The sequence below is a fragment of the Pyxicephalus adspersus genome, chromosome 3 (assembly GCF_032062135.1).
Source record: "Pyxicephalus adspersus chromosome 3, UCB_Pads_2.0, whole genome shotgun sequence".
NCBI lineage: Eukaryota > Metazoa > Chordata > Amphibia > Anura > Pyxicephalidae > Pyxicephalus > Pyxicephalus adspersus.
The window spans coordinates 48,355,392-48,373,648 of NC_092860.1; the positions used below are offsets into that span (position 1 = coordinate 48,355,392).

General features: G+C 37.4%; 1 protein-coding gene across 2 annotated transcripts; it reads right to left on the reverse strand.

The window, feature by feature from the left end:
* Window positions 1–7,326: 7,326 nt before the first annotated feature.
* Window positions 7,327–17,015, reverse strand: TRMO (tRNA methyltransferase O). 2 transcript variants are annotated; one of them, XM_072404463.1, is made up of 5 exons: window positions 16,721–17,015; window positions 12,909–13,083; window positions 11,764–11,921; window positions 9,536–10,102; window positions 7,327–8,854 (listed from the first exon to the last, which is right to left on the reverse strand). In XM_072404463.1, the coding sequence occupies exons 1-5, from the start codon at window positions 16,791–16,793 to the stop codon at window positions 8,646–8,648; spliced, it is 1,182 nt and encodes a 393-aa protein (XP_072260564.1). In that variant the 5' UTR covers window positions 16,794–17,015; the 3' UTR covers window positions 7,327–8,645. The 2 variants fall into 2 exon arrangements, with proteins under 2 accessions (XP_072260564.1, XP_072260565.1); XM_072404464.1 differs by lacking the exon at window positions 16,721–17,015 and adding an exon at window positions 12,642–12,765 and having other exon boundaries at window positions 12,909–13,020.
* Between the last annotated feature and the right edge of the window lie 1,242 nt (window positions 17,016–18,257).

Consider the following 18,257-nt stretch of genomic DNA (forward strand, 5'->3'; position numbering starts at 1 on the left):
ATCGGCTGGTCTCACCTCATTCAATTTATTGCCATTTCCTTTGGCAAGTGGTGGAAAGTAATGAGTGTGCTTCCCTTCTGCCACATAAAATGTAATTTTCTGCTGCCGCAAAAGTGCCTTTTTATTATGCCAAATTACCATTTACATTTTTAGTTTCTATCGGCTTCTTTAGCCGATTGAGTACAGTGAATCTGTCATTTAGCAACTGGTCTGTGACAGTTTAACATCAATGGGCATCATTGAGGATGGATTTTACATCACTGGACAATGTGATTGAAGCTGATCCACTGTCAGGGACATTATTTTTAACATAGATGTATGTTTGTGCTTCTGTTTTTATTTCAATAAAGGACTTTTATATTGTGCATTTCATAAAGTGTGGCTATTTGCATCTAACTTCTTGAAATAATGGGTAGAGGGTACTTTTGTTAAATCAGGAAGGGGGAAGGGGGGTTGTCAGAGAGAAATCCTGATATTTTGTCCTATATATAGTAGTATGTAGGTGGCTATTAACAGGTGGGTCTTTTGCTTACAGAAGGTTGGATTTTGCTTTGCTTTAGAGCAGCTCATTCATTTACATGGGCTGCTCATCACACCACAACTGACCAAAAATTGTACCAGTAGCACTTTTGTAAGTGCAGCACACCATAATATATGTTGCATTGCACTCCAATGCAAGTACACAATGGCATGCACAGCCCCTAAAGTAAAAGTTGTTTTTCAAAAACCAAAATCATGTATGAAACACACAACCTTCGGATCTTTGTGATCTGTAGAAGTGTGTTACGTGACTATCAACACACCTCATACAATAGACATGACCTTTCCTTGTAATGCACAGCATCTGTATTGTGGTGCACTGTAGTGTGGGTGTAATGCCTACTACTGTAATTCTGTGTTGTGGTGTCATTTGGTAATGTGAAGGTAAATATGCATTACAGCAACACATAGGTCTGCTGGGGGCAAGTACACAAGGATAAAATTAACTTATTTTCTGTAATGGAGCAGAAACTGTTAATGCATGCTGATATAGACACATATGTATTTGTTTCCCATGAATACAGTGCGGAAGTTTCTGAGCAGTGTTTTTACATTATAAAAAGATGTTTCACGCTACAGATTTGACACAGCCTAATCAGATAAATGTCTGTCAAACCTGTATGAGCTCTTGGGCAAGGACAGCATACCGTTCCGGTAAATAGCATGCATGCATGTCTTTATGAAGGTGCTGTTTTTTTTGACCAACTAAATTACTTCCCTAACTAGTCTCATGGTATAGTTTAATTTATCACTAAGATAAGGCTATTCCTTTACAGTTCCAAAATTAAATCTGGAGTCTAGGAGGATATAATACACAAATTCATGCAACTGTTTATCAATGAAAGGTATGTTTAACTTAATGCGTTTATTCTCTCCACCTTCCCCTGTTTTAACCTAACCCACCATTCTTTTTCCCCAATGGACGCCTACACACCAGATCCAAAGGCCTGCGCTCTATTGGATCTATTAAGTTGTACTGCACAGGTACAACTACCTTGTGGTAGCAGATAGAAAGCAAAGAGAATGACCGCAGTCCTTCAGATCCAGTTAGTAGGGGAGGTAGCGTTAGGTTAGAACAGGGGGGATAAGTACAATAGGCTGTAAACTAAAGCCACTTTATTAAATGTATTTTTTAATTGCAAACACTTAGTACCTAAATGTCACTTGTAAAGCGCATTTAGTAAGAGGAAGAGAGAATCAGGACATGGAGCCAGTCAGGTTCTTCAGATAAAAGAGAAACTGAAACAACAGGAGACCAGAGTAACAAAAATGAACTGTTCTGCTTCTCATTCCCCTGTCCAGTCACAGGGTGGAATGGGGACAGTTGTTATTAATAGATTGTGTTGTTCTGACAAGAATGCTACATTATGCTCTAACTTCTCAAAATAAATGTGATTTCTGTCTTGTTGCCTTGTGTGCTACAATAAAATTGCATTATGTGACAGATTTACTTAACATTTAAAAACATCTAAAGTCAAATCTTGTTTAACTTTTCCCTACCAAGTTTATTTCTCCTGTTTGTGGTCTGATATATGCAACTGCAACAAAAATTACTTGTGAGAAAAAGACAAAAATAAATAAATGGTGATGATCCACATACACTACACACTATCAGCAAATACTGAAATCTTTTCAGCGTTAATCAAATCTAGCTCTGACAGTAACTACATATTGAGCACCCAGGCTCAGACGTGTACAAAGCACTCAGAAATCCCAATGGTTCACTTGGATTGTAAATCTAATACTATATCCATTGAAAGTCCAGGTAAGCAACTATGTCCCTCTGAAAAAACTATTTATTCAACATTTATACTAGAAAAACAAGTAACTATATAACAACACTATATAATATAATTTGACATTGTGCAGAGTGATTCTCTTGGTGCACTTGTGCCATCCACAAACTGCCACCCAGGTGTACCCAGTCTGTTAAATTGATATCTACTTATTCACCAATCCATAGTCTGTTTGCATGTATTGTTCCCCTGCTGAAAAGCTTGTGTTTGCAAAAATAAAATATTATGGCCAGAGAATATTAAATCTCCTTATCACAAGTAACAACATTGTAACTTTGTAAATTGAAAAATACCAAGGTGAATTATTAAAATCTAGAGTAAGAAAATGTAGAACAGGAAGGGCAGTCTATGCCCAATATACTTGGAACTAATTAAATGGATAGAATTTGAAAGATAATATGGTATTTAAAGACTTCACAGGCCATTACTTCATATATTTATTGCTTTTCACATACAACAGTAGCCCAGTATGTTTATACAAACAGCACCTAAGTTTGTTTAGGATTAGACATTCCTATCCCATGCATTATGAATGTATTTACACGTAAATGTATTACAAATAAATCAGAGATCAAAAAATAAATCATTAATATACCCATCTTCCCCACTGTCAAGTAAAGCACTGGAGTACATGGGTATGAGGATCTTCAGGTGCCTTCCATTAGATGGGGCTTCTGGTGTGTAATTTAAGGATCATTTAAAGCATGCTTTCCCTCTTTTTATTCTTTAATTAGTCTGTATGTGCTGGCTAGTTGGATTGACCTCTGGGAAAACTATGGGAATAAATACACTGCCTTTATGGGGGTCTTCTTCAAACCCCTAAGGTCAGTATCAGTAGACAAATCTACTTCTTATGACCCAAATAGATTTTCTTATATTGCCATCTAGTGGATATGCTTTAATAACAATAGTGTAGGTTCATTTGAAAAAGCTGTGTTATTAAATAGATAATATTGTGTTATTAAAATCAGACAGAAATATGTTGGAAGACAATGGAAAAGTTGCCTGGCTGTTTCTTGCTTTATTACTTATAAATTGTAGATCCAAAATGTTTGCGGCACACAGAGGAGTTGATTTAGTAAAGGAATATAGGCTGTTCACATAGTAAAATGGAGGAAGAGTACGGGGTGGGAAATGGATATAGGAAAGGGGAGGTAAGGGGAAAGAAGAAGGAAAATGAAGGAGTGAGAAATGGGAAGGGAAAGAAAGGGAACAGTAGCAGAAATCTAAAAAGAAAAGAGAAGGAAAAGGCAGTAGAAGGGAATGAAAAGACAGAAGGGACGTGGGGGGGATAGCTTTCGAACATTTTTGATTTAAAAGATTAGGGTTTTTTTCTTATGGCCAGCCGATGGACTTGGACTTGCCAGGCCTATTATCAGAGACCTTCATAACATGGGTATCTTGGGATTTTTGGCTTAGTTTTTATAGGTATAGATCAGAATAATTTTCTATGCACGATCTACTACATTAAAGTAAGTAAAACTTTGAGAGAAATTAATGTATACAAACAACAATTTCTGTGAGCATGAAAGTTGACAACTAGTTTGATAAAAAGAGTGGAAATCATGATACACTTTATGTATTACCTACCATACTGTAAAAATATTATCTGGGTTTCACTCCTGGAAACCAAACAGAATATGTTTGATAAAATGGCCAATCTGCACAACATAATGAAACGAGAACTTGGTTGCAAAGGGTCAAAAAAACTTCAATACCAGAAAACAACAACAAATACAAAAGAACAATATATTCTTTTGGTTTACGGCTGGCGCCATGGTCAGATTTATCATACACACTAGACACGTGTCTGTAGTTGCGCTTGCTAAAGAGGTTTCTGATCTGGGAACATTTAGGTTTCCAAATAAAGGAAGGCACAAGCACACAGACCTTATATTGACTTAAAAACAAACACTCCAAAGGTGTAAAAATAAAGTCACTTGCTCTTTGTAGAGGGGTGATGGATATATTAGATACCATTGAGCCATTACCTCCCTAGCAGTCTGAATATATCAGTATTTTTACATTTCAAAGCAGTATATTTGACATTTAAAAATGCTTATTTTAAATTTCTTGCCAGGTCCAACTGCACACTCAACCGTCCCCTGGCTTCACGTCCCCGACATTCACACGCCGGGGATGTAGATGCCGGGCGGGCATCACCAGGGGAGGCAGATGCCGGGCAGGCATCACCGGAGGGTGCCACAGGCTTGTGGAGATCAGGTATGCTTTACAAATCCCTTTACAATTCCACCCCGAGTGTGGCTCAGGGTTACTGCTTTTGGTTATGAAAATTAACCCCAAGCCACACTCGGGATTGCCGCCAGGGAGGTTAATATTTTATCATCTGGCTTTCAAATCAATGTTTCTTAGCTTTAAATCTAGCCCTGCCTAGAGCATTTATTTAACTTTTTTTGGAATATTCATCTATTTATCAGTATTAAAATACAAATAGCTTCAGAAGTCAAAAAGCTAATTTTTACAGTTCCACTGTATAGTAAGTATTTTGCAGAGAGTTTTACTTATTATTCTTGTCCAGTTTGTTCCACCAGTTGAAGGATTTCCATTTTACAGCTACAGTAATACTACGACACCAGGAATTCTCCTCGATTTATGCAGGAGGGTAGTGACCTGTTTATGACATGGGTTAGAACAACATGACGCTGGGACAGAGTAAGACAGAGTCAGTCCTCCTATCAGGTTGGGCCAGAGTGAAATCCATAGAGTGTAGAATGGCAGATGTTTTTTGTAACTGGAGTGTGTTTGGTAAGGAGTCTTCCAGTATCTCTACAGGACTTTATCGCCATGAGGCCATGCAGGGCCTAATATGGTGGGCTTCTCGATAATGGCCAATATAGATCTATTTCCTTATTGGACCGATGTGGGTTTAATCCTGTCATCGCCCATCAAGACAGTTGTGCTTGCTCAGGGCTTTCAACCTAGTTGACTCTTTCCTGTGCTATGTAAGAGTAGGGTACAAGTGATTCTCTAAAAATCTAATCTGAAAAGTAATTTACCTGTGCAGTATGTGAGATGGGTACACAAACAAGATGTTTATGGCCTTGAATGGTTCACAGATCATCAGGTGCTTGATTTACACAGTAATCCAAGTAAGCTCCAGATAAAATATCACTCAAGGTTGGCACCCACCTGCACACAGGGCTCCTTGGCACAGTAAAATGAATTGTTTGGCCCCCTAACCAATATGGTACTGAACCAGAAAGGGGGACCCCTGACCATTGCATTAGACCATTGAATACACTTACTGGTCACCCCCCACCCTTCAATATGGTCAGGTCAAATTCGGATATCCTAGCTGATTTTAGAAAAAGGGCAACACACACGATACAACCAAGTTTCTCAAATAGGATTCCTCCAGAGATTGCTAGGGGTTCCTTGAGCAATGAGCAGTTTGTGACTCTCAGGTCAGTTTAACCTAATCTTTATTCCTCCCCTTCTTTTCTCCTTCTCTCTTTTTTACAATTAATACAATGTGTGCAGAAAAGAAAAAGAAAACATTCCAAAAGCATTACTCTTTTGGATAGTATGAGAAAGCTGCAGTCTGTACTGGTCAAGTGCTCCATTAATGTTTCCAATGTCACTAAAGCTTATGTGTATTGAACTGATGGGTATATATTGAGAATATAGCACATTCTTTTGCTCCTCTGGAATATTTCTCTTTATCTGCTGTATGGAGTGATGCATTATGGGTTTTTGGATAAGTGTGTCTCACAGTACACTGGGTTGTTGTGAGGCCTGGTAAGAGCCAAGGGATACCTGAAAAATGTCCCGCAGTCCGGTGTAGTAGCAGCTGGGGGCCCCTGGTGGTAAACAGATGAATCTCAAAGTTAGTAAATGAATGGTACTTTCATGGACCTTAACAAAACCTGCAGAATTGTTTTGTATAATGTTGGTGGAGAATGTTTTTGCTGACTGGTTTTTGTTGTTCATATTATTTGGTAATGTTAATAAAAGGCTGCTATGCCAGTTTAACCCAAGAAAACATGGTGTCAAGAGTGTTTATTAAGAAGGTTTAAAGGTTACAAAGAAAGGTTGTGGACGATGAGCTGGTAGCAGAGGGTAATGCCTTCATCTTCTCTACCCCAGTCATGTTTTTCTCTACTGAATGTATGTATCAGAAATTTGTTGTCAATGTATTCCCTTTCTTTAAATAAAGTTAAGACAAAATTTGACCCCAGTGTTTTTCAGAAGTAAGAATGTGCTGTGGCACATAAAACTGGGAAAAGCCCAACAAGTCTCATAACGTTTTTTAAATGTGATTGCCATTTGCTCTTACATCTAGATGTTTTTTTTTACTATACACTTGAATTACTGTATTTAGCATATGCATACCCAGTGCGCTAAGGTAATTGTTTTCAGCCATGTTATACCACATGTGTGCACTCACCATAACAGCCAAAAAAAGATGAGGATGGAAGACTGCACTAGTATTCAAAACGATGGCAAAGAAGAGAGAAAATGTTGTCCGAGAGGATGCTTGATATGCAATCAGATTTCTGCTAAAATCTGATCAGTGTTGTATAGTGATAATCCAGGGAAACAATGGATATCACAAGGATAATATTTTACATGATCATGCACATATCTAGTAGTGTACGATCAGTTTAAATCATGCTTTCATAAAATCAGTAAAATAAACAAATGGGTCCATACAAGTTATTTCACTTCAGCCTACTATTTTCTTTCTGTTACCACAGCAACAAAAGACTAAACAGTACAGCCAACATGTAAACATTTTTATACACTGTGCTAGTCAAAGTGTAGTAATGTTTACTAATAGCACACCCTGCATGGACACTTTGCATTTTTATTAGACTGTTAGTTAATGCAATGCACGATACATTCTTTAATGCTCCAGTTAATATATAACTCTTTGATAAAGCAGATATAGTAATGGTAGTTTGTCAAAAAAGACCATGCATCTGCTATAGTAGAATGGATAAACAAATCACCATCACAATTCATAATAAATAGATAAAAGCAAACATATATTTATACAAAGTACATAAATAATTATGGTCAGCATTCCAAGCCTATAACTGGATACATTTATTCAAGAAGTATTGATATAAAAAAAATCCAAAATTCAAAAAAAAAAAACTGTATTCCTTCTTTGAAGATCTCGATTTTTACCAGTAGGTGGTGCTGCACCCTACATATAGAATTGCAATTTTCATTAAAGCCTTTTGGCTTTGGAGTCACAACCAGATGGTGGTTCAATTTAGAGCAGACATTGTAATATTAATAAAAGCCTTTAAAAAAGAAAAAAAAATCTGTAAAATATTGTGTTACTTTAAAATGCTTTCCAACTGTCTTTATGACAGTTTCTCTTAAAATCTATTATTTATATACTGTCTTTGATAATCAGTATTTACATTTTAGGAAAGGACTACTGTCTGCTAACACTAATTGAACAATAGCAGTGCCATTTTATGGAGTAAGGGCACATTCATTCCGATACATGGGTCATGCTATTGTTGTTAACACTTGCTAAGGCAAGCAAAACATGTACTTGACTCCAAGATCCCCCTTACCCCAACTGAGTATGTGATTGCAAAAGCACGATTACACTGACAAGACAGCACTAGGTGCCTACAGCAGCTGTCCTAGGTGCTAGAATAATGCTACTACTACTAATGCATGATTTAATAAAATGACAGTTTTCGATGGGGAAATGATCCTTTCTTATTTTTAGAAAATGATGTACAATGTATATGTAACACATATGCATTGAACAAGTAGCTCAGCTTGGCACTACAATGCTTTTGTGTGATTGTATCATGTTGCAATAAAATTAGATTTCCTACATAAATTAAGGTATGTTAGTGACATGTCTTTGCAACCCAACATGCACCAATAGTGTGAAGCCATCCTAAAACATTAACACCCATAAAATTCATTCTTTCTTGTATTAGGTACAACTGCACCTTTGCCAAGCCCCTGCTCCAGCCCTATCACTGGTCCATAATCCAACTAGATAACAGGCCTTGTCAGAATGTGCAAATCTGCTTGCTAAAATCTTCCCCTTGGTAAAATTTTCCCCATCAGGTCTGTGCATATACGCTGCACTCTCTTTAAATCTTTTACAGAGCTCTAGACTGACATGACAATACAGCAGGTTGGAGTAACAATCTAACTTCACTAAATGTTCACTTAGAAACACAGAAAAAGAAAGATTTTTCAGACCTGTTAAACCCCTTTTTAAAAGTGGTATATTTACCTGTGAGCTATTTTAACTGTTTCCAAATAAAAAGTGAGTTTAAATCTAGAACCTAAAAACTACAGGTATCAAGTCTGTGAGACTGGCTGTATTCTAACTACTTCTACAAAGTCATCACCAAACCAGCATGTCATGTGCATGGTATCAAGGCTGAAATAAAACAATCGATCTAGGCAACGATTTCTCCTGTAAACTGAACGAGGGTCTGCTGATAACACTGTGCTGATCGCACACTTGGCTTCTTCAAATGACTGTAAGTAGCGAAAAGATGGTCCCCCTGTAAAAATAAAAACAAGCAGATGATGGCTATTTATTTTAAACATTACGCTGACCATGTTTCCTAATTGCATTACATTGCACTAAAATATGGTAAATGTAACATGGTAACATGGAGCAAAAATGGTAAATTGTTACTGAATGGCTAACATTTCAGTATGTTTAACTTTCTGAAGTGTCACACAATGATGTGTATGTGTATCGGGTCTCATATGAATCACTATATTGTACTACTATGTTGTAGTAGATTGTTGTTGGTTTAATGATTTCATTTCTTTTAATAAGCTGCAATAAAAGTTGTTGATTTTATTTTGGTTTCTTTAAAAGCCTTAAAAATCCCACTACTTTGAACCATTTGGTTTGCATACCTTTCTTGCATATATCTAGGGATAGGGATAAGCATATCTAGGTGGCATGTGTTTTCTGTTAAAGTTTACCTTTGGGACCTTCTATCCTAAAAGAGATCTTTTCTACAGCATATAAGACATTTAGGAAACCATTGATTGACTATTGGCCATTAAGCTAATTTAAATCTAATATATCAGTAAACTGACCTTTTAAGAAGTGTTAATAATCTATGTTAAAGTTCTCCTGCTATGCAATTTATCAGAAAACCAAAATATATCACAATTACAATAAAGTCTACACTTATTATGATGCAGCATGCAGGACATTTTCTCACCCGAGTCACATGCTGCTTTAAATTGCTTTAATTCCATTTCTGCATGTGGTGTAAATCTGACTTTCAACTTGGGAACAGGTGATTTTGTCACCCAGGTTGGGACAAAACTGTCACAAGTGCTGGCACTGTCTTCACCGTCCTTTAAACTTGTGGACACTTGATATGTAAGCTCTGTCCTTTGGTCCTGTATATTTAATTTTTTTGCGAGTTGGCCAGAAGAAGATTCCTGCAGTGAACATGAATCTTCAATAGAAAGAGATGATTCATCCAAAGCCACATTGTCTTTACCTTCACCTAATATTTCACTGTGACTGCTAGATATCTCAGATTTAGTTTCCAATTTATATTCTTCACTATAGCAGCACATTTTATCAATTTGTTTGTAAGATGTCTTGTGATGGTTTTCTGATGTAATATTACAGCCTTCTAGTTGTTTGTTTTCTTCTCTTGGCTCCCCTACAAATGAGTGAGTTGGCCGTGGTGAATCATACTCTGAAATATATGGTTTAATGTCAATAACTGGAGTTCCATGTATCATGTCAATTCCAGACAGATACAGTGTTCCACCTGTAATGAAAAAAATATATACATTAAACTAATTGCCTATGCTGTGCAGTCTTTCTACAGGAACAGGTCTCATTTAAAATGTATATAAGAAAAAAAATGTGTATATATATATATATTGTGTTTCATGCACACATGTAAAGATAGTGATAGGTTTATTTTAACCAATAGGATTCAATAAGAAACCACTGTTGCCTTATGATACTAAATAGTGCCTCAATATGATTGACTGTGCTCCAATTCATATTAATAGAGAAAGCTCTGTGATTCATAATAATAAAGAAAGATAACTGAATTATTATGAAGCCTTACATATCAGTCATCTTGATCAAATGAAAAACCTTTTTTTATAAAAACAGGCTGTAATCAATCTAAAGGGCTTAAAAATAAATCAATGATTCTGCAATATATGTAATTTATAGATCTTTTTGCTGTAAAAGTAGATTAAAAAATCAAAGAAAAGATGATATATGCAGCTTTATAATTAGCAGCTCAATACCAAATTGTGCCTCTTACTGATGTTCTAATCATTGATAATATAAAAGCATATATATGTATATGCCAGTAAATTAATTCTGAGCTAGCAGAACATGTATCTGCTCAAAAATAGTCTAGGTGTCCTCCACAGAGAATATTTTGCATTCTATTTAAAATGAATTAAATACAAAAAGCTGAATACACAAATGTGTACCACCTTTTAGGTCAATGTATTAGTAATTCTGTTTAGCCACTTTTTATAAAACCCAGTTAGATACACATACCCTTTTTAGACAGCACAGACAGAAGGGTTGCATAACTTTCTCTTTTAGGGCCCATTCACACTTAAATGTTGCTCCATGTGCAGTGCACTACATTGCCATTTATTTTTAAATTATACCTCAATGCGTTGTACAGTAGAGCATCTCTTTCCAGAACATCTCTGTCATTCAAATTATTTTAATCATGGAACCTTAGAATCAAACGTGGGTGTTACTACAAATATTTTCAGGAAGTTGTGTACAACCCCCTGCTGGTCTCTACCACAAAACATAATCAGGCTTCATTGCAAAGAAAAGAACAAAGACTTGGTAGTGATGATCAATGTATCTAAAGGTATGTAATGAAAGCTGAAAGGTTAAACTGAATAATTTTAATAGCAAATTAGCTAAAGGCACAGATTTTTTCCACACGGATTGTGTCTCAGCCTACCAATGAAAACTTTAAACTGTAAGTTAAATAATAAATCTTTTCCTTTCTGCAAAGGCAGAAATATTAAAGTGTATGGAAATATCAGCCATGATATTCTCATATTTGCTACTTTTTGGTCTAATAAACATACTGGTGCAAGTTCTTTCACATTAGAAGTCTAATGTGATCACATTAAACTCCAAGAAAGCATATAAAGGAACTCAACTATAAGGGTCAAAAAAGTACTAGAAACCCAGATGTGGTACTGGAGCGGTAGGTTTGGTATGACAGCATTATGCTGCTACCAGTACATCTCCTTTTATGTTATTTAAGGTCCCCTCAAATGTATTTATGTAAGAGAGGTAATATGGGGCTTACAATGTTTCAATAAACCCTATATATTGCAGCTTGGCCCCAACCAAGGCTGGAGATCTGTAATCTACATTTTAAAAGATTTTTTCAGAAAATGATTACCTATTTAACTACATTTACATTACCTTCTACTTTATCTAGTTTGGCAAGAGTCAGTCCAATTGCATTGGGTCTATGAGGACTTCTGGTGGAGAACACCCCAGTTTTTGCTCCATTTAGTCTTGGTGGTTGAACCTTTGCTTTGCAACTTAAACGTCCATTTTTGTGGAAAATAAACAGAATCCTGCAAATAAAATGATAATATAAAACATGAACAAAGAACAACATATACAAAATCATAAATATGTCAGAAATAATTTGTTGTATTTTATCCATTTCCGTCCCCACCGGAGGATTTTCCCTTATTTTCTGTTATGGATTGTATCCCAGTGACTTTACAGCTTTACAGCAAAATGCCGTATCTGGGGCAAACAATAGGAAACAAAAAAAAACTCTTTACTTGGAGGTATTTGCCATCACATATAAATGTTATCTTTGCTATGACTTCATTTATTCTTCAATTGTTGTACTCTCCCACATGATGCATATGAAAAACTCTCTGTTCACCAGATCTGACACATATAGTACAGAGTACATATGGTACAGAGGTACAAGCAGAGTACTATAAAGTTCTGGCATAACAAAGTGCTTTTCAGTTCTAAGTAAAAAGCAGTTGTTAATTGTACCTCTTGTACCTATTTATTTTTTTCTTACGGATGGGCCTCCAGCACAAGAAAATGCTTGTTAAAGCAGACCAACCACTGTGAGATTATATACACTGTCATTGTTGAACTGATCCTAAAGAATGCTGATTGTCTGGATGTAAAGCTGATATTTTGGTGTCAGTGGTCTCACACCTGAAACAAGCAAACTGAAAACTGACAATTATCTGAACCCCTGAGCTGTATTCTCATTCTAAGTCCGTGATCACAAGGAATTATAGACTGAGGACTAGAATACTAACCAGGCAAGTTGGATATTAAAGAACCAGGTCACAAATGTCATATTACATAATCTCAGTCAGTGAAGGTCCACTTTAAGCCTTGTTGGTGACACTTTAAGCCTTGTATTTTGTTTCTGGAACTTTCCTGGATAATGGAAGTAAATATTGTGTGTTTATATAAATAGAAAAAAGCTTTAAAGGGATATTTATTGCCTTTTTAAATATACAACACAGATACTACATTAAACTATGTTCATTCTAGACAAGATTCCAATTATAAAAACTCACCACACATGAGAGTATTGCTGTAGATCCATCACAGAATGCTCGGGATTATTGAAAATACTCTTGCTTATCCTTAAGCGTCCACGAGACAAACTACAAACAGATGGTTGCCTGGGTGTTCCATTTTTTTCTGTGAAGCAAGATTCAATGTACCCAATTGGTTTGGTCAGCAGACAACCTGTTAAAATGTTTTTAGAAAAGGTAATAAACAGGAATAAACTATTTTTTTCTATGGGGTCAGTAAATCATAACATACAATTACATCAGTAATCTCTTTAACCCTCAAATTCAAGTTAATTGTTCATAACCCAGCTGATGTCTTATACATTATTATACCTTTTTAAAGTCCTGGACCCTCAAATGTTAGGATTCATAACTGTTTTTTTACTAACGACTTACCTTTTCACCTCTTGCCCTCACATTGAAGTGCTCAGTCATAACATAGCTGAGTAACAGTAACAGTTTTTACACAGTATCCCTACACAAACGTGTTTAGAGAGGGGAACGTATGACCAGATCTGTTACTGAGTGCCAATTATGACATCAAATTCTGGTGCCTGTTGGACTGAACAGTCATATTTAGGCATCCTGTACAACTATTGTTACAGGATATTTCAAATGTAATACAATTTCATTCTGGCACATTGTGACTTTCATTTGGCTTTGAATAAGCTTAAACACCACATAAAATATATTTCTCCATGAATTGCACTATAAAATCCAGCCAATGTTCAAACAAATAAGGGCATTACATCTCTGACCATAGACCATACCATTCTGACCTTCTCAGTGCAAAATTACCCATGAGTCAAAATGCAAACTTTTACTAGCCATAACTGTAAAAATGTGAGAAATAAGACACCTAGCCCTTGCATAATACCAAAACAGAAAACAAGGGGCTGATCTTTTTTTTTAGGTGAATCATTACACAAGAGGGGAGTCACAAAAACAATTGCATAGACTATAATTTACTTTCCCTGCTGTCATTTGCAATTAGACGTTTACCTTATTTGTGAAAACTGCAAGTTACTTTTTGTAAGTTATTTTAGGCAATGCTTTATGCTTGGGGGATTTACAATTAAATTTGCACATTTAAACAAAAAAAAATAACTAGACCAAAACTAGTGACATTTTCTCATTGTGTAGATTCTGCTTCTTAGCTGGGCTACAGTAAATGTACTTTACTGTTTTGCTAACTGTAAATTTAGCGATCTGGCCAGACTGAACCAACAGTACACTGTGTAACCTATTCTCAGAAAAAAAAATAAGGCAAGGCTGATTTTTTTGGTTTAAATTTAAGTATCCAAAAAATCTGTGTAAGCATTTGAAATGCAAAAACAGCTGCCAGTGGCTTCATGACATTTCATTTAAGGTAAGTCTTCTTTACTAATATCTACATTCAGTTTCAAGCAGTGACAAAGGGAAAATACTGCACACACCATTGCAATGGCATTATCTCCAAGCTGATTATAAACAGTACTACTATAGTACAGTGGTCGTCAACCTTTTGGATGTCACGCATGGCGCGCAAGCGTGGGGGGTCGTGTGTCACTCAAGGGGATAAACTTCCCCCAGAGAGATGTTGCCAGAACCCCCCACTCTCCCATCGCAGGTCTGAGCCTGTGTACAGAGACCCGGGGGGTCCTTTACCTGGCCCCATTGGGGGTGCACCAGCTAGAGCCACGGACCACCAAAATTTTCTCGCTGACCACCACTGGTTGGCAACCGCTGCTTTAGTATGCCACCAGATCAGCAGTTCATTACCTTGCCAAGGCAAATGGGGTCAAGGGCACCACACTGTCTCCATTCTGTCTCACAGGGTCTAGCGGCCTCACAGCTAAAATATGTTTGTCTTTTATAAGTCCACAAGGCTAGTGAATACATAAAGCCATATGATCAAAGCTCTAACCCAGCTGTCACTGATAGCATACATTGCCAGCTGCAATAGAATAAGGCAAACTAGGATCCTAGGCAAGGCACTTTCATTCAGCTACCCCATTTCTTCAATTACCATGAATGAGGGCAAGTTCAGACCTACCTTTAAATCTTATGATCCCAAGTGGCTCCCCTGCAGCTGGCACATTGCCAGCTGATCTAACACTAGCACTGCACATTTGAAAGTGGGTGGCAGTAAGTGGTACCAGTACCAGTCACTACTGCCCCTATTCGTTCCTTATAGAATGAAGCGTCTCCTGAGCAGTGGTTTCTGGCGTGAGGAAGTGGTAAACACACTGCAACCTCACTGAAAGTGTGAACCTAAGTATTGCAATAAACATAGAACAAACCTCCCTATTTATATTTTACACTGCTATAATCCTATAAAATACCCGTTGCAGCCTTTCTTGTGCAGTGACAAGCACATACTCAGCTTTAACCTATTACGATATTTCTTTGTTTACTACAGGAATGTGAATGTTTTAGCTGGATCCATCATCCATGGATCCCATGTTCCTGCCTATGGTTGCTTTGTGGATGATTATAATTATTATTATTATATTATTATTAATAAACAGGATTTATATAGCGCCAACATATTACGCAGCGCTGTACATTAAATAGGGATTGCAAATGACAGACTAATACAGACAGTGATACAGGAGGAGAGAACCCTGCCCCAAAGAGCTTACAATCTAGTAGGTGGGGGAATTTCACACACAATAGGATGGGAGATATGTAGTGGTGGGAAGTAGTGACGGTTTCAAAAACAGAAGAAGATGGGTAGGGAAGTTTGAAAAAATGGGTTTTGAGCGCTCTTTTAAATGAGCAGAAAGTAGGAGCAAGCCGAATAGGACGAGGAAGACCATTCCAGGAAAGTCGGGGCAGCTCCAGAAAAGTCTTGGGGCCGTGCGTGTGATGAGGTTATGAGTGAGGAAGTCATTAGTAGGTCATTTGAGGAACGGAGAGAGCGGCAGGGGAAGTATTTTTTTACCAAGTCAAAAATGTAAGTGGGACAATAACTCTGTAGGGATTTGAAGGCAAAGCAGGAATATTGGGGTTAAGTGAGAGGGCAGAGTCAAAGGTGACACCAGTACAACATGCCTGAGGGGAGGGCCGAATAACAGTGTTGTTAACAGTTAGATATATGTCAGGGGGAGATGCGGAATTAGAGGGGTGATGATGATGAGTTCTGTTTTATCCAGGTTGAGTTTCAGGAATAGGTCAGACATCCATGATGGGATGGACCTTATCCAGGACTGAGGGGGACAGGTCAGGGGTGGACAGATAGATTTGAGTGTCATCAGCATACAGATGGTACTATAAGCCAAAGGAAGATATGAGACTACCGAGAGAGGAGGTGTACAGAGAAAAGAGGACCGATCCAAGGACTGACCCTTGGGGAACACCAACAGGGAGGAGAGTGGGGATGAGGAGTTACCATTGAAAGAAACTTGAAAGGAGCGGTCAGACAGATAGGAAGCAAACCAAGAGAGAGCAGTGTCACAGATACCAATGATGCATCTTTGAGTTATAGATGTTCAAGAAAGCCATTTGTCATTGGCTTTTGCAGAGAAACCCAACTACAGTGCTATTTTAAAGGAAATAATAATATATATATAATATAAAAAAAAGTATTTTTCTGAATTGCACAGATGTGACTATTGTAAACTGCAGACTCTTTAACATGCAAGTAAATCAGCGGTGTTGTGGAGTTTATTAAAAATTAATGGGATTGCAGCACACCAATGCATGTAAAACACATAACCACAACACATTCACACTGCACTGCAACACGTGTGTTTCCTTCCTGCATCAACCAGCCTATTGACAATGAATGAACTGTAAATCATCTCATTTCACATTCTCTGCATGCCTACCTGTCTCCAGTGAAGACATTGCTGGCTCTGTATCCCCCTTCTCTTGGCTTTTTTCACAACTTTTGTTGTCCATTTATGTCACCACTCACAAGCATGAAGTTGCACTGGCTGCTGTTCACTATTCTGCAATACACTCTATCATGTGCCCTACTTCATAACATTCAGTCTCGATACACAGCACAGTTTATTGCCTCCTCTCTCAGTGCTCCTTGTAGCACACAGCACAGTCTATGTCTCTGTACACACGTCCCTGCTATGGCTGAGCTGCCATGTGTTGCCCTTCCCTTTGCCCACAGTCTGCTCACACTTCCGGGTTGGGATGCGATAATCATGTGACACAGTTTGCTCCAATGAGCTTTCTCGCTTTGTTCTGTTTGTTCCATGCTTCCCTCATCTTGTTGCTCAGTGTTTGTGTGTTGTAATGTGAAATAAAATATTTCCTCTCATGTTGCAATTTATATAAGTACATACAAAACAAAGACAAGTCGGCTTACATTATTACAATTATACAGCACATGCATCACTCATCAGTGCCCTGTAAATGCCAGCTATCACTCAGCCATATGGGATATCCAAGTCATAATAATAAATATAAAATACCTAATAAAAATACTTATCCCTATTGCTACTTATGCCATTGAACAGCTCTCAATGAAAATAAATAGTCCACTAGAATCTCTAGGAACTGATTGTCATTTTGGAGAATCCTTTGCTACTCTCCTCCTGTCATCCTGGCGAATCCTGCACCACTATAGGACACTGTGCAGTGGGCACATAGGATTTATTACGGGCATACCGGGAGCATCAGCTTCTGCAGAGACTTTGGGGAACAATATGTCTCCGCCAGGCTTCAGGAATGCAGAAAGGCCAAGAATTTCCAGCCAGGTACTGGACAATAAAAAGAGAAGCAGCACAGTGATCAGCTCATCCCTTTATCACCCTACACTCTCCTCCTATCAGCATGCTTCTTATCAGCACATAAACTGATTGGCTCCTTTTTCTTAATCTTCAGTTATTCTGTATGAAGTTTGCAAGAGACCTAAACCAAGTCAAATGTATGTATGTGTATAAATGTAATTCTGTATTAATGGTTACAGGGTCGCACTAATTTTTTAGTTAATAGTATTTAATTTTTTGAGAGAAGCCTGTGCAAGTGTGGGAGCTCAGCTTTAAAAAAAGGAAAGAGAATATAGAAGAAAAAACTCCAGATCTAAAACTTGTTAGGAATTTGGGAAGCTACACTTTTGGTTAGCATTGGTGTTTGAGTTTGGACCAACTATAAAATCTGCCCAAACATTGCACATTCAGTTCAATTTCTGCTAAACCCAAACATTAGCACTGTTCAATTTTTGCATATATATATTTTTGGTATAAATAGGTAATGTTTGGACAGATTTCATGGTTCGCTCAAAAACATTATGATGTTAGCCTGGGATATCCTGGGATAATACATATCCCAGGAAGTTTTGTGCTACTCATTTTGCACATAACCAAGATCACGCATGCGTTATAAGGGCTTTCCCCTTATAAGAAAGCA

What these genes read in the sequence shown, in the direction of transcription:
- TRMO (XM_072404463.1), bottom strand. Translation starts at nt 16,793, where the DNA reads ATGGACAACAAAAGTTGTGAAAAAAGCCAAGAGAAGGGGGATACAGAG. An exon ending in CAAACTAGATAAAGTAGAAG is followed by an intron (nt 10,103 to 11,763) that starts GTAATGTAAATG and finishes TTTTCATTACAG; the next exon opens with GTGGAACACTGTATCTGTCT. An exon ending in TAAAGCAGCATGTGACTCGG is followed by an intron (nt 8,855 to 9,535) that starts GTGAGAAAATGT and finishes TTATTTTTACAG; the next exon opens with GGGGACCATCTTTTCGCTAC.